A 16,516-nucleotide genomic window follows, 5' to 3' on the forward strand; every position below is an offset into this window, starting at 1 on the left:
AAAATAAATAATTTTTTTAATATATATATAAATAAACGTACAGAAAGATAAATATTTAAAACTTACCGAGGGTAAAAGCTAAATAGGGGTAACAGTGATAGTGGAAACAAAAAAGATAAAACAACTAATAAAAATTATTAAAGAAAAACATAAAAGAAAATAAATGAATAAAAATAAACTAGTTAACAAAATAGAAATAAATACCGACTGAGAGAAAGGGTTAAAGGTAACAGTGATAGTAAAAATAAATAAAAAATAAATGACTAATAAAATAAATAACGAGAAAATAAAAATATAAGAACTAACAAACAAACAAAACAGGAAGAAAAAAACGTTGCTGACCGAGGGTAAAGGTTAATGGTATTAGTTATAGTAAAAAAAAGAAAAATTAATATAAAAAAATTCAACCCGTGCAAAAGTGTATTCGTGCAAAAGTGTTCTTTCGTTCAAAAATGGTCTTTCGTGCAAAAGTGTCACTTCGTGTGTGTTTGACACCTACCCATTTCTTTATTTAAATTTAATCCTTTCAATCAAATTGTTATATCTTATACGTTTTGGTAAAGAAAGTTAGGGTCTAAGGGTTAGAATTTATATATAAAATTCAATAGGCTGCAAAATCGATTTTGATTGGTTAAAACTTGGTTTATTCTTAATCTATACTTTAGTCAGTTAAATTTTTTTGTTTTATTTGTCATATCTTTAACTAAGAGATGTTTACAGTTAGAGGTCAGCTTGATGAAAAGCAGTACTGTATTTTCTTTAGCATAAAAATTTTAACATAGAAGAAACCAAACTTTTGGCACTTCAGTGCTCAACTAGCAACTCACTCTGGTAACGATATAGACTTTAAACTTTGGGTTAAACGGGCTAGTGATAAAGGTTTAATTAAATTTTGTTAATGTACTGCTGTATTGTTACCTTTTTCCTGTTTGTATAATATAAAAAAATTAAATCTGAAACTTGTCTGTTGCATAAGTTTTAAAGACCATATAAAGGTTTGGCTGAAGTGGTTAGACATAAAAAAGGAGGGACGGGTAATATGTGTACGGATTTGTTTTTGCACGAGAGTTAAGCAATAGATTTAAATGGTAATAAATAAATTATTAACAAAACTTAAATTGAAAAAGTTACGGCCAAGAGTAAAGATTTAAGGTAACAGTGATAGTTAGAAAATAAATAAACTAATAACAAGAAAACAAATAGCCTACCAAGGGTTAGTATTAGTTATTCTTATTTATAACTGCAATACTTAAAAAAAATATTTTTAGCGATGGAAGTATTGCAATACAATTTTGATGTGGACTATTTTATGGTTCAATATTTATACTATTTTTTATGAAATTCTACCAATAAAATTTTAAAAACCAGGTTATATACATCAAAATGAACGATAATAAAATGTCAAAAATATTTAGTTAGATTAAAAGCTAAGTATTAAATGCATCTTTGCTGCTAATTGACTCGCCTGTGTATCAAGTTGCTCAAACAAAAACGTAATGTTCGAGTTTTAGCTCATAAAAATATTAAGCACGTTTTTTAGCCCGTTTTCTAAAATACTACATCAGAGTTGCCCTAGTCAAGGCGAACAGAATATAAGGAAATGTATCTTCTATAAAGTTTATAGTTAAACATGATTTCAAAAGTAAACTTTTAATTAGCCCTAAATTAATACCAAATGGTTCTTCATAAATAAAATAGTCATTAGAACAAAATGTATTAAACTGAATCCAGTAAGTTTTTTTTTATTAAATATTAAAAGTTTTCTAATAGAGTATATGTTGGCTATAAAATAAAAAAAAGGCTAGTTAAACTCATAATTTGATTATTTTGCTGTTGTAATGGCTTGAAGTTGCTTAGTAGAATGTTAAGTTTTTATACTTCGTAAGAGCATGTTTTACTTAAATTATCGAATAACAATTCAAAAAAAAGGCATACGTTCGCTAATTACTCTATTTAAATTATAAAAAGCTTAGTTAATAAAAAACAGCATGTATGGACGACCTTTTTTTATATTAGAATATACTTGATTAAGTATTTTTGACATATACATATATATGGTACACATGTAATATATTTTCAATCTCTTTGAATATTCGTTAAGTTAAAGACCAAATAAAGTACAAAACTTGATTCGAAATCACAAACTTATTAGAACCTCGACATTTTGACAACTAACTACGAATAAAAAATATATACCCTGTTGCGGGATTAATCTGTCTTAATTAAGTAAAGTAGTTAAAAAATACACAAACCAAATAGCTCAGGGCACAATTTCTATAAGAAAGCAAGCACAGAGACCTTTCTTGTAAAACTTAAGTCATCTATTGTATTATTTTATTATCTGTTCTATTATCATTATCTATTCTATTGTACAACAGCTATTGGTTGCTGGGCTGAAGTCAATTTACTGTCTTTCTTTATTTTTATCTAAGAACGGTTGAGCTTATAAGTTTTATTAGTGTTGTTCATAGTTTAAGAACTATAATTTTACTTGTTTTATTCATTTTGGTTTTAAACAAACTTTAATAAGTAATTAAAAGTATAATTTATGTACGACAAATCAAAACAATTCAATCCAGCATGGTATAGAATACATCTAGTTTCAAGGATCTTATTAACATCTAAATGCTTTTACAAGAGTATTTCAAGCTTTAACTTATGAAAATATTAACTATCTAACTATAAACCTATTGCAATAAAAATATGTTTCTACATTACTAAGAAAACTGTATCGGTTTTTGTTACGCACAAATAAAGTTTACTACTGATTTAAATAAACAAAGTAAGAAATTTAAAATTAGTTAGATATCTCATTGCTAGTACTCCAGTCTAAAAAAATACTACTCAAATTATTTTTTCTCAAAACTGTTTTCAATTTATCGAATAAGTATTCTTATTCTAACTCTAGAATCTAAATGCAATCGTAAATTGCATTACGAGAAAGCAAAACTAATGTTTTTTTTTTTCAATAGCTTGTGTTAAATTCATATCGCAAAAATATTATAGAAAATTAATGTCCAGAAATTAAGTAAAATCATTATAACTTGTAAATTATATTTAATAATAAATTTCAAAAACAGTTCCATGCATATACTTCTAGTCATTAAAAAAATGCAACTTTAAAAATAGTTTGTTATCTGTGATGGATAGCTCTAAAACCGGTCTAAATAGTCAATAAAACCATCATCTGAAACTCTTAAACACAATAAAAACGACTAATAATCAAGCTATTGAATCAAACAGGTCATCAGTCTTTTGTGCAGTCATCACAATGCCACGTGGCTCTGCGAGGTGCTCGCTTGAGACCGACGCACTCGTAATGGAACCATTTGTAGTTGCAATTCTCTCCGTCGCACCCGACCATCGCACCGTGCTCCGGCTGTCTGCAATGGCACCAAATTGCCTCGCCTTCCTCATTCACCTTTTGCTCGGTATTATTGTTTTTTGACCTCCTTCTGGAACTTCTTCTCGCCCTTATTGATACTCTTTTTTGCTTGCCTTCATCGCTATTTTTTTAAAGTTTATGAAATTTCAGTTAACTTATATAACAATACTGTAAATTAAAAATTTTTCATATCAATGTCATAGAAAACAAGATACAGGGTAAAAAAAGAGGAGATACCAACGTTTGGCTTTAAATAAATAAGGTATTGTCATCTTAATTTGAAAAACTTCAAAACATTTAGATAACAATAATTAAATTTAGAACGGGCCCTTTTATTTAACATAGCCCTTTTATTCCTCTTCGTTTGAAAACACTGACTTTTAACATACGTAAACAACGATCCCGTAATTAAAATCGAAATTACAACAACGAACCTGTGATCGGGCGAGAAGTTTTTGAAGTACTCGATGACGGACCTCCGGTTGCCACTCACCCTTCTCGTTGCTATGACGTCGGGTTTCACGTCAATCGACACCCTCCTGTGGGTGTCTTGGGGAGACTTCACGAAGACTTCGGGGGACATGGGGGAGTTTGCCAGCAGGTTTTCCTGGCTGTTTTGAAAATAGTTTGAAAAAAAACACTTTTTAAAAATTACAACACGGTTTTAGAACTAATATGGAAAGAAAGCATCCCAAGAGTTAAAAGTTTTAAAAAAATGATGCTAAAGGAATTTTATAGATTTAAAAAAACTTTTAAAAGTACTATCAAATATATATATATTAAAAGTTTAATAATAAAATATTTAACTAGTGATCTAATTAAGCTGAGTTCAACAAACAAAACGCATGCATTTCAAAAAAACACTCTACTTTCAGTAAAATACTGTACATAAATTAAATGAATACTCTAATCATTTATATAAAAAAATTAACAAGAAAAAAACAAACATATAAACAATGTTAAACTTTTTTTTCTAATAAAATTGCTTTGTACAAATTTTCATTTCAACCAAACCTTTTACTTCTCATCAAAAATAATTATAATCAATATAAACCTTGTGACAGTGTGGTACTTGTGCGAGTTGTTCCTCGGAAGCGAGCAACCCTTCACATACTTGAGCCTCGTTCTGGCGTCCAAAGTCTTGCTGACTTCGTTTCGTGCAAATCTAAATCGTGTGCAAACAATGTTCATGCAACATAATGTGTGTGAATTACTAAAATGAGTGCCAATTGCGTAATTAAAAAGACACAAACTCAATTAATTGTCCTGGCTTGCAGACTTAACTATAACTGTTTTGCTTTTATACTAAATAAAATTTTTGAACTTGAAAATACTTTACCTAGTGATTTTTTAAATTTGCAAAAAAAAACGCTACTAACATGTATTTTACTAACATAATTTTTAAACATAAAAATTTTAGTTAAAAATTTCATGACTAATTTTCATGACAAACAACTTAACAGATCAATTGAACCGCGCCTCTTAAGCCCGCATGTGTTTTAAAGATTTATGATCAACAAAAACAAATAAAGAGTCTTAAGGGAGTGAGTGTTTATTGGTAAAGTCGTAAAATTTAGCTGTGAAAATTTAAAAGTCTAGTAAAACTATTTTATAAAAAAACAGCTTACAGCTAAGCTCTTCATTTACGTAGTTAAACTACTGACCTTAAAAAGTAATAATGCATGACAGTATAGAGAAAAATGTATTTACTACTTTTGGGAAACCGTTAAACTTATTAAATGTAATATGCACTTTTTCGTAAAACTTAAAGTTTTTATCTTAATAAAGTTTTATAATTGCTTTTAAAAATTTATAAATAACTATTTTCGAGTTTATAATACAAAACCAAGCAAAATATTACCATGCAAAAAAAAAAAACACCGCAAAAAATTAACACTTTTTTTAAACATACGCTTTCAAAATGTACAATGCTACTAGTCTAACCATAAAGCAAACAGTTGAACAGTAAAAAACAAAATTAAACCAATCTATTACGTAACAATACCTGTGCGATAGAAACTTGGGTCGGTTCGCGCTACCGGCAGATATATTAATTGTTTAATTTTAATACACAATCATAATGATTATTTGATCAAAGTGATAAAAACTATTCACTTCTAACTGCAGTCCGCGATGCATACCTTAGATTAAATGCATCTAATGCAGAAGAAGTTAATAACAAAAATTTACTTAATTTTTATATCATACAGTACATCAGAACAAAATAGTAATCTAGTGATAAGTAAAGAGTAACAAATGGTTTTTATTAAACTGAAAACTTGTTTATATTACTATACTAACTTTTAATTCGATATAACAAACTATTTCATTGAACAACAATAAAACCAACCGGGCATCCTGTCAACAGCAGCACCGGCGTTCACAGCCGGATCGCAACCGTGCACTTGGCAGTAGTTGACCGCGTGAAACGTTTCCAGCTCGCTGGTGAAATCAGCCAGGCATTTGGAAGAGCCGCAGTCCCACAAACGAACGGTGCCGTCCCTGGACGTTGACACCACGTTCCTGCCCACTTGCACCGTGTCCACCGACAGCACCCCGCTCCTGTGCGACCCCGCCAGCGTCCTGATGGTTAACTTAATATTAATAAAAATTATTCGTTTTTTTTTTCAAAAAGTGGCTTGCAAAAACAGATAGGAGCACCTGAAATACTCATTTATAACTAATTCTTTTACCATTTTTCTTACTTATGTTATAGTGTCTAACAAAAAATTATATTAATTATTTTAAAAATTAAAAACTATAATTTTATTTTCTAAAAACTATTTTCTCTATATAAATTTTCTTTACAAACTGTTCTTGAAAATCTTAAAAATAATTTTTTTTATGTTTAGTAAAAATTTTTGAGATATTTTATTTATTTTCTATTATATGTGCTCTAGCCTAAGAAAAAAAAATTGGAGTTTGTTTTTTTTTTTTTTTGAGTTATATGACCCTTAGTATTCCCTCAAACAGCCTTAAGTCATCCCTGAGTTTTTGGAAAACATAGAAAATTAAAAAAATAAGAACATTTAAATATTTTGAGTTTTTAAATAAATAATATAATTTTTTTGTTAGACACTACACCGTAAGAAAATTGGATAATATTAATTTAGGTACTCCTGTGGGTTTTTTTGCAATAATGAAATAGGTTAATTTTCAAGTGAACATAAGGTACATAAAAACCTTATCCATAAAAAAGGTACAAAGAGTAGTAAACATTTACAAGTATTTCAGGTATTTTTGTGTAGTTGTTCCAAGCTTTAATTTCGACATCAAATTAAGAAGTATTTTAATTAAGTTTTGATCAGAAACCAAACAAAAAATGGCCACATCTAAACTTACATAAGTTTCAAATATTTGTAGCAGAAAAGAAGCAAAACCAGTTTTGAAAAGAAGAAGCCCAGTTCTATTTGAAATGTTAAACTTAACTTTCTAATCACCAAAAAATCAACTTATCTCTAGCTACACCCTTTTAATAACTACAGATCAATACTGTTTAAAAAACGGCTTTAAACTCTATATTAAGTTTTTTAACCTGGCGCAAGAACCGTCTTCAACAGACCATATCTTCAGCTGGGTGTCGCTTCCGCCTGATAGAACCACCTTTCCCGACGGATAGAACTTGCAGCAGTTCACATCTCCCACGTGGTCTTCCAATGTTCTCTGTATAAGAGTGGAGAACAAAAAATTATAGAAATAAATTTATTTAGAACAATAATTGAAATTTTTTTAGTTTGCAGTACTGATGTATATAAGCATAAATAAGCATAACCACTCTCTAGAACAAAAAAAAGCTAAAGTTAGTTTTCCTTTATTTTTAAATTCAATAAATACATAAATTTTATAAACCTTAAAATTGTACAAAACTTTTATATCAATACTGTATATATAAATAATAAATAAGAATTAAATTGTAAAGTAAAGCAAATTAAATTGGTTATTACTTTAATTACAGAAAAAAATTAATAAATATTAATTTATAGATAACTTAACTACTTTTTAAAACATGTAAAACGAACTAAACAAAAGGATGAGACTTATAATTTTCTTACTTATAATAAATCATGACAATTACCCTGATAACTCCATTGGATGTTTCCCATACACACATTGTGCCATCAGTTGAACAGGACACTCCCAATCCACCACTTGGAGAAATATCAACGTCTTGCACCTTATTGTCAACAATATGTAATTAATAATTTAATTAATAAACTTGTACATACCACGGAAAATAATTGTTTCTAATAACTAGTTAATTGAAATTTTCTTAAATAGATATAGATTAACTTAAATTTAAACTTTTAAGTGACTGCTTTAGTTGATAAATACTATATAAACAACATAACATTAATAAAAGGTTTAAAGTCCTATTTATAAATGTGAGAACTTTTAGTAAAAAACTACATGTAAGTCAAGATTTTAGAGCATAAAACTGAAAAGTTATAGAAAAAAGCATTATTCACAATTCACAAAAAACAAGTTCAAAATTGTTAGATGGTATAGAAGTTAAAGTAAAAAGGTCAAAAAGTATTCAAAAGAATAACTCTCACTTTTCATATGTATATGATCAAAAGTTTGCACAGGAGGAACGAAAGTGGAACAGCATTGTGAGTCTTTGTGTTTGACAACAATTTTTCTTCTGGACATGCTCAACACTTCAAAACCTTCGCTACCTATTATCTGTTTGTGTTTAATTATGTTTACAAGACAAATTAATTCATAGAATACTAAAATAATTTTGCAACTCATAGCACTATCTAAAAATTTAAGTGTTCGAAAATGTTTATTGTAAAAAAATAAATACACGTTAAATGTTAACTGGTTAAGAAGCAACAAAAACTTTAAACAATGTCAACTGAACCGAGAGATACTTTGAAATCATAATATATTTTAGAAATAGTAAATTTATGACTATTGTTACTTTTACTCAATAGTAAACTACTTCAACCATATTTACTGATTTTATATCTATTAAAATTAGTTTTAAGTAGCAATCTTTCTAACCAAAATAACATCAAACTAGTGCTATGAAGATAATTAAATGAAATGTCAAACAAACCCGGCTGTTTGTTTTATTTTCCCCCACTTGCAAAAGATATCCATGAATTGATTTTTCATTATGTTTTTTTAACATAACCCAACATTTACCTTTGGGTTCCCTTAAAATATAACTTATTCATATTATTTAAATAAAATATTTTTATAAACTTGGTTCTAAACACTGTAAGTAAACTAAATATTTTGTTTAATAATAATAAACTAATGTCAATTAAAAATACTTACTTTTCATACCATACATACCAGTGGCGTCGCGTGGTATTTTTTTTAGGTGGTGCAGAATTTAAAAAAATATCAATTATTCTAATAAAAATATGTTTTTACTGTCACGTTTGAAAACAACTGAACTTTTGCTACACCTGAAGATAAGCTTTGCTTTTAAGGGCATAGGGGGGATGAAACAATTTGATCTTATTTTATGAAGTTTTTACTAAGCTACAAGATGCTTTTTACAGATTTTAAAAATTCAGTATATGTTTTAAGATATAGCCGGTCAAAGGCAACAAAAGGTTCATAATGGGAGGCACAAACTAAAACAGTGTTTAAAAAAATGTTTTACCCCCCCCCCCCCCTTTATGCCCTTAACATCTACTTTAGAATTATTTTACTGAAATTACTTTATACAGTTTTAATTTAACTACAAGTTGTCTTTTATCAATATAAAAAATTCTTAAAATTTTTGAGATATGGTAATTCACAGTCAGAGGTACAAATGAATCCTTATTTTTATAATATAAACTCAAACAACAAAAAAATCAGATTCACTAAAATCATATCTTTTTTTTATAAGTTGGCCTCAAAATCTTTAGATGTTTCTTTTACAAAACAAAAAAAAATGCTAAATTAGATATTTAAAACACCAAGAAAAAAAAAGTTATAACAAAAGTTTTTTTTTTGTATATATAAAAATATATATTGATACTTAAAAATTGAAAACTTCTCTTCAACAAAAGTATAAAGTTTAAAAAAAATTAGGATGAAAAAGTTTAATTAAAAATTGTTTTAAAAATGATGGAGAATATAGGTTTTCAGTAAAATTGTATTTTTTGCTGTTTTGGTTTGCTCCTTGTATAATAAACCATTGTACTTTCTGGCTTTGACTGGTTGTAACTAAAAGTTTAATTGGAAATTTCAAGTTTATTAAAGAGTAACTATTAGCTTTCTGAAAAGGTTAAAATAAGAACAACATGTAAAAAAGTGCCTATACACCCTCCCCCCTTACTCTCACTAATTTGCACATTTTTTTTACAAACATTAACATTTTTATTAACTTTTTTTCTAATTTTAATGTTTTTTGTTGGAGGTTTAAAATTCAATAGTTTTTTAAGGGTATCTTTTCTTTATTTAGTATTTATTTGTTTTTCATTTTGATGACAGTATTTTTTTCAGGAGCTAAACTTTTTTAAGTTTAGTTGTGAGGCTGTTGAACTTTTCAAGAATTTTAAACATAATTTATAAATATGTAACCATTATAGAAGTAAAAGTTTGGTTAGTTAGTTTTCATGTGGCCATAGGGGTAAAACACTTATTTTTTAATATTAAATAACCTTGTTATTTTCAGAGTAAAAATTAAAACTGCTTTAGTCAGCCTGAATATTTTTCTAATTTGGTCTGTTTTAATTTATCTTGGGTCATCTTGAGTTTTTAACATTTCTAAGTTATCCTGATTAAGAGGCAAGGCAACCATGTTTCAACAATTTTATCTAAAATTTTTGCTTTGTTTATGAAAAAATTAAACCAAAAGTTATATAAAGTAGAAGTAGACTAAATTTTCCTAAAATGTTAAACTACTCTAAGTAATCAAAGTTTCTAAATTAAGGCTATTTACTTTATTTAAATATGTGATTGTTTCAATAATACTATTTTTTATTTAATATAAATCTAAAATATTTTTCTGTAAGAGTGAACTAGAAGTTTATAGAAAACTTCTTAATTCTTTTTTTCAGAACTTGAATTTTATTATTTATTTTATTAACTTTATGATAACAATAATCAGTAATAGTTAAGTTTATGTATGCAGATTAAAATAAAAAATCAAATTTTTAAGACTTTGGTGATTTAGGGTTTTTATCTTTTTTTTCAAAATATGCAATTTATGACAAATCTTTTAATAGAAGTGATCTGTTAAATTAAAAAAAATCATGTGGGTACATAAACTCAAGTTTAATCCTTTGCAGTAGCTTGCTTTGTTTTTATTTTATGTTTACAATAGCTTGTAGATGATACTTAAGCAAGTCCTGTTTTAGGGAATTTTCAACTTAGCTAACTTACCGCAAGATATTGATTTTGCGGTAATTCTTGAAGAAATTTTGCTTTTTTGAGTTCATTTGCGGCAGTCAGCTAAGAGTTTGCGGCAGTGAAGTGGGCAAAATGGTCGTTTTCAAAATTGAAGTTTTAAAAGAGATTTCGTTCAAAAAAATAACGAAAACGTTATAGATACTTTTTTTTTCTTAGAAAATTTCAAGGTGGTGCAGTTGCGGCAGTGCAACACCCCACGCGACGCCCCTGATACATACTATACATATGGATGATGTTTTTGTACTACTTTTTATGAATATTTTATACAATTTTACAATGTGTTCTTACTTAAAATGTCCTTTATTTCTATTTATTTTTTTAGTTATTGTACTTTATCTATTTAATTTTACTTTCTACCGAATTTGAATTTTAAAAACTAAATGTCTCAGTGTTTGTCTTTGTTTTTACTCTTTGTGTATCTTCTGTATAAGAGGTTCAGAATTTGATGCCTGGGTCCAATATTACACAACAATAATAATATTTTGTGCTTTTATTTAAAATAATTTAATTTGTATTATCATATTTAACAATAAATTTTGTCTTCATATACAACTTTTTACTGATAAATTTATTTACTGAATTTTCTATATATGCTTACTATACTCACTTTGATTTCTTTTGTCTTGAAAAACACTTTTGTTATTCTGTAAAAGTTATATATCAGTAAAAAGCTAAATAGAAAGACTAAATAACTTTTAAAGAATAACACAGGTATTTTCCAAGACAAAATAAATCAAAAATAGTGAGTATAATAAGCGTCTATGGAAAGTTCAGACTAAAAAATAAAAATGGTTATACAATTTAAATATGAATTTTAAAGCAATATCAATTTTTCAAACTTAATTATACTATAAACTATTTTTTTTTGTTTTTTTTTTACTTTTTTTTGTATAAAACACTAAAATATCTTTGACATTTTCAAGCTGTATTTCTTAAAAATTTAGGGCACTTAGTTTAAGAAAAATGTTTTAAGTTTTTTAATCTTTTGGCAAAACAACAAAAAATTACTCTATGTACATAACACAATAAATTTTTACAAAACTTTTTTTTATAATTTAAGTAAAGCTTTTTATAATAGCAAAGTAGTTCACAGTTTACTAGGTTGTATATAAGTTTGTAAACTTTTTTTTTAAAAACAAACATTTTTTATCAACACTTTATTTGTAGTCTGAAAAGGAACTATCAAAATAGGAAAAAAGAAATAAATTAAACTAAATGTTTTAAGTTAAGTCAGAAAATAATTGAAAGTTGAGTCAGTAGATATTTGAAAATATTATCAAACAGTTTTTTTTTTTTCTCATTAAAATTTTAGTTTTTTAATTTCTAAAAATTTAGTTCTAACAAAAATTTTTAAATATTCCAAGGAACATTTTTTAAAGTTTAAGGTATTTATCTCAAAAAAAGTAGAAGGAGATAAATTTTTAGTGTTATTTGCTCTTTTAGTTTGCGCCTCCCATAAGGAACCTAGGTTGTGCTTAATTTTATGTGATTAATTGAATTTTAGGTTCAATATACAGGAATTTATCAGCTTTATTTTAGATAGCTTTCAATTTTATTTTGACTTAATCTGAAGCCCTGCTTATGTACTTATATTACTGAATGCAATTTTAGCTGGCACCTTAGGTGACTCTTTAACTGTATATAACAATCTCATTTCAACAATGCGACTTTTAAACTTTTTGTATTCTTTTAGTATTATGGTTTATGTATGTTACATATAGCTGTGAACTTAGTATAAAATTTACTGGTATTAGGCTTTATTTAATCTAACAGTAGTGTCATTTCAACTTAGTGTCATTTAAAATTATATTTTACATTATTAGATAAACTAATTGTTTCTGTTCTTTTCAATAATATTAACATTGGAAAGCTAAAGACAATACTTATGAAGGACAAATAGGACTTATGTAGTTATTTTCAAAGTAAGATTGAAAATCATTGAAAATAAAGTTAAATAACTCCTGTATATTGAATTAAAGTGTGTTCACCAAAAATTAAGCATAACCTGAGCCTATTGATTGCTCTGACTTCAACAGGCTATATCTCAAAAAAATATTTTGAATTCTTTAAATTTGTAAAAAGCATCTTGTAGCTTAGTTAAAACTCTATAAAATAAGATCAAATTGTGAAAAAGGTGGTTTACCTCCCCCTCTTATGCCCTTAATATCAATATTACTTAGATTAAAATAAATATAAAAACTATTGGAAATATTTAAATTGAATACAAGTATACTTTAAAGCCATAAGGTAGGTAAACAACTTTATTTTAAATTCTTATATTTAACATTAGCAACAAAACTACCAGTTAAGAGCATAGGGGAGTTAAGGGCATAGGGGGGTAAACACCCTTTTTGGTTTTTGATCTTATTTTATATAGATTTTATTAAGCTACAAGATGCTTTTTACATATTTTAAAAATTCAAAATAATTTTTGAGATATAGCCGGTCTAAGTTGGAGCCAACAATAGGATCCTTATGGGAGGCATAAACTAAAACGGCAAATAACTAGAAACCACTAAAAATCTATCTCCTCCTACGTTTTTTGAGATAACTACCTCAAATTTTTAGAAATTGTTCCTTGCAATATTTATAAAATTCTGTTGGAACGGAATTTAAAAAAAATAAAAAATAAAAATTTTATATAAAAAATAAACAAAAAAACTCTAATACATTTCCTGAAAATTTGAGGTAGTTATCTCAAAAAAACGTAGGAGAAGATAGACTTTTAGTGAATTAGTCTATTTTTGCTGTTTTAGTTTGCGCCACCCATAAGGAACCTATTGTTGCCTCTGACTTTGACCAGCTATATCTCAAAAATTATTTTGATTTTTTTAAATCACAAAGCATTTTTTAGCTAAGTAAAAACTATATAAAATAATATCAAAAACAAAAAAAGGGTTTTCACCCCCCCCCCCTATGCCCTTAAACATATTTTTACAAAAATTAACATTAGACGTTATATCAAAGCTATAATTATATATCATAAGATATTTTTCACAGATTAAAAAAGTATTCGTAGACTTTTAAGATATTGTCAGCTGTGTAAAAATTATCTAAAACAAAAGTATGGACGAAAGTTTTTTTATACCAATTTTATCAGAATTTTAAAACACCACTAAAAATATACCTTCTCCATATTTTTTAGCCTGTAAATACTAAAAAACATCTTTTTACAAATAATGCAATACTAACTAAATAATTTTTAAATGTTGTACTTGTATAAGTTAACAAAAGACTTACCACAATGCTTCATTCCAATCAGGCTGTATTATAATATATGGTTTAGCCATTAGATGAGATGTGATGTTATGGTGATATCCCAAATGTATTATCATTATTCATGGTATAAGTTTAAAAATGTAGTTTCTATAATAAAATTCCCCAACAATAAAACTAAATTCTGCTTTATAATTGAGTTTTTCGGCAAGTATACTCAAAGTCAGTCTGAGGCAGCTGAGCTGTAAAACGCTGCAAAAAGACTAAGTATGCAAAAGAGTAGCTTTTTTAAATTATTTCTAATTTTAATTATTTTAAATTTATCTTTTGGTTAAACTTTAAGGCGTATAAGTAAGGAATATTACGGATAAGGGTATAAGTAAAAAATAAAAGAATTAAATGTTTTTTAAATTTACTGACTAAGCTTTTTTTAGCTTAGACTGACTTTTATGTGTACTTTCTGATTTTCATATTTTTCAATAGTTTTTATTTCACACAAAAAAGAAGCGCTTTAAATAATTGTTCGTAGGACCTAGTGCAGACAAAAACTTTTTATAAACAAATAATCAAACGGGAACGGGTCAAATATGCACGAAGACACTTTAGCACGAATGGACGCTTTTGCACGGGGGGTCACTTTAGCACGAAGGGTCATTTTTGCAAAAAAGTTATAAAATAAATAATTTTTTTAATATATATATAAATAAACGTACAGAAAGATAAATATTTAAAACTGACCGTGGGTAAAAGCTAAATAGGGGTAACAGTGATAGTGGAAACAAAAAAGATAAAACAACTAATAAAAGTTACTGAAGAAAAACATAAAAGATAATAAATGAATAGAAATAAACTAGTTAAAAAAACAGAAATAAATACCGACTGAGAGAAAGGGTTTAAGGTAACAGTGATAGTAAAAATAAATAAAAAATAAATGACTAATAAAATAAATAACGAGAAAATAAAAACATAAGAACTAACAAACAAATAAAACAGGAAAAAAAACGTTGCTGACCGAGGATAAAGGTTAATGGTATTAGTTATAGTAAAAAAAAGAAAAATTAATATAAAAGAATTCAACCCGTGCAAAAGTTTATTCGTGCAAAAGTGTTCTTTCGTTCGAAAATGATCCTTCGTGCAAAAGTGTCACTTCGTGCGTGTTTGACACCTACCCATTTCTTTATTAAAATTTAATCCTTTCAATCAAATTGTTATATCTTGTATGTTCTGGTAAAGAAAGTTAAGGTCTAAGGGTAAGAATCTATATATAAAATTCAATAGGCTACAAAATCGCTTTTGATTTGTTAAAACTTGGTTTATTCTTAATCTATACTTTAGTCAGTTAATTTTTTGTTTTATTTGTCATACTTTTAACTTAGAGATGTTTAGAATTAGAGGTCAGCTTGATGAAAAGCAGTACTGGATTTTTTTTAGCATAAAAATTATAACATAAAACAAACAAAACTTTTGGCATTTCAGTGCTCAACTAGCAAGACGTTTTACTAACTCTGGTGACGATAAAGACTTTAAACTTTGGGTTAAATGGGCTAGTGATAAAGGTTTAATTAGATTTTGTTAATGTACTGCTGCATTGTTACCTTTTTCCTGTTTGTATAATATAAAAAAAAAGTTTAAATCCAAAACTTGTCTGTTGCATAAGTTTTAAAGACCACATAGAGGTTTGGCTAAAATGGTTAGACATAAAAAAGGAGGGACGGGTAATATGTGCACAGATTTATTTTTTGCACGAGAGTTAAACAATATATTTATATAATAAATAAATAAATTTCTAACAAAACTTAAATTGAAAAAATAACGACCAAGAGTAAGGATTTAAAAGGTAACAGTGATAGTAAGAATATAAATAAATTAAAAACAAAATAAACTAATAACAAAAAAACCAAATTACCTACCAAGGGTAAGTATTAGGGGTAACAGTGATAATTAAAAATATAAATAAGTTGTTTTGTATTTTTATTTACAGTTTAAATCTTAAAACAAGTGTAATAATAAAGTAATTGTTTGATAAATAATTTTTATTTATTTTTGTATTTGTGTTTATTTATAATTTTATATGTTTTTTTTTGTATCTATGAATTTTCCGTTTTTGCAATGTAAGATCAAAAACAAAGGTTTTAAAGAAAAAAATTTATATATAAAGCTCAAGAACAGCATTAAGTCATAAAAAAGGTTTATAATTTAATAAAAGGTTAAAAAATGTTATAGTAAAATTACCTTTATTTAAACTTTACTTTTTATTTTTATAATCTTATTTCCAACTTTTATACTAGTTGTTAATTTTTCATTATCAATTTTAATAGAGAAGTACATTAAACCTATATTAAAAAAAGTATCTACAATAAGAAAAAAAAAATCTGTTTATAACTCAAATTATTTCAAAGTTTTGAAAAAAAAACTTTTCAACTACTTTTTTGTTTTTGAAACAAATATTTTATGATTTTAATATATACATTTCTTAATTTTTTTTTTGTTATTTGCTTAATAATTTATCTAAATCAAACCTTCTAATTTTAAGAAAAAAATTATTAAATTTATTTT

The 16,516-nt window shown here is 26.6% G+C and overlaps 2 protein-coding genes across 2 annotated transcripts; both read right to left on the reverse strand.

The window, feature by feature from the left end:
- Positions 1-3,907: 3,907 nt before the first annotated feature.
- On the reverse strand, positions 3,908-7,528 carry LOC145848586 (uncharacterized). The gene is made up of 5 exons (XM_082953958.1): positions 7,461-7,528; positions 6,921-7,048; positions 5,736-5,968; positions 4,440-4,550; positions 3,908-3,996 (listed from the first exon to the last, which is right to left on the reverse strand). The coding sequence occupies exons 1-4, from the start codon at positions 7,494-7,496 to the stop codon at positions 4,492-4,494; spliced, it is 456 nt and encodes a 151-aa protein (XP_082810084.1). The 5' UTR covers positions 7,497-7,528; the 3' UTR covers positions 3,908-3,996; positions 4,440-4,491.
- A 17-nt stretch (positions 7,529-7,545) lies between these two features.
- On the reverse strand, positions 7,546-14,079 carry LOC145839437 (proteasomal ATPase-associated factor 1-like). The gene is made up of 4 exons (XM_082947010.1): positions 13,985-14,079; positions 8,448-8,547; positions 7,939-8,068; positions 7,546-7,559 (listed from the first exon to the last, which is right to left on the reverse strand). Exons 1-4 carry the CDS (start codon positions 14,077-14,079, stop codon positions 7,546-7,548), a joined length of 339 nt encoding a protein of 112 aa, XP_082803136.1.
- Positions 14,080-16,516: the final 2,437 nt, after the last annotated feature.

The sequence above is a fragment of the Thalia democratica genome, chromosome 1, assembly GCF_965202585.1.
Source record: "Thalia democratica chromosome 1, ktThaDemo2.hap1.1, whole genome shotgun sequence".
NCBI lineage: Eukaryota > Metazoa > Chordata > Thaliacea > Salpida > Salpidae > Thalia > Thalia democratica.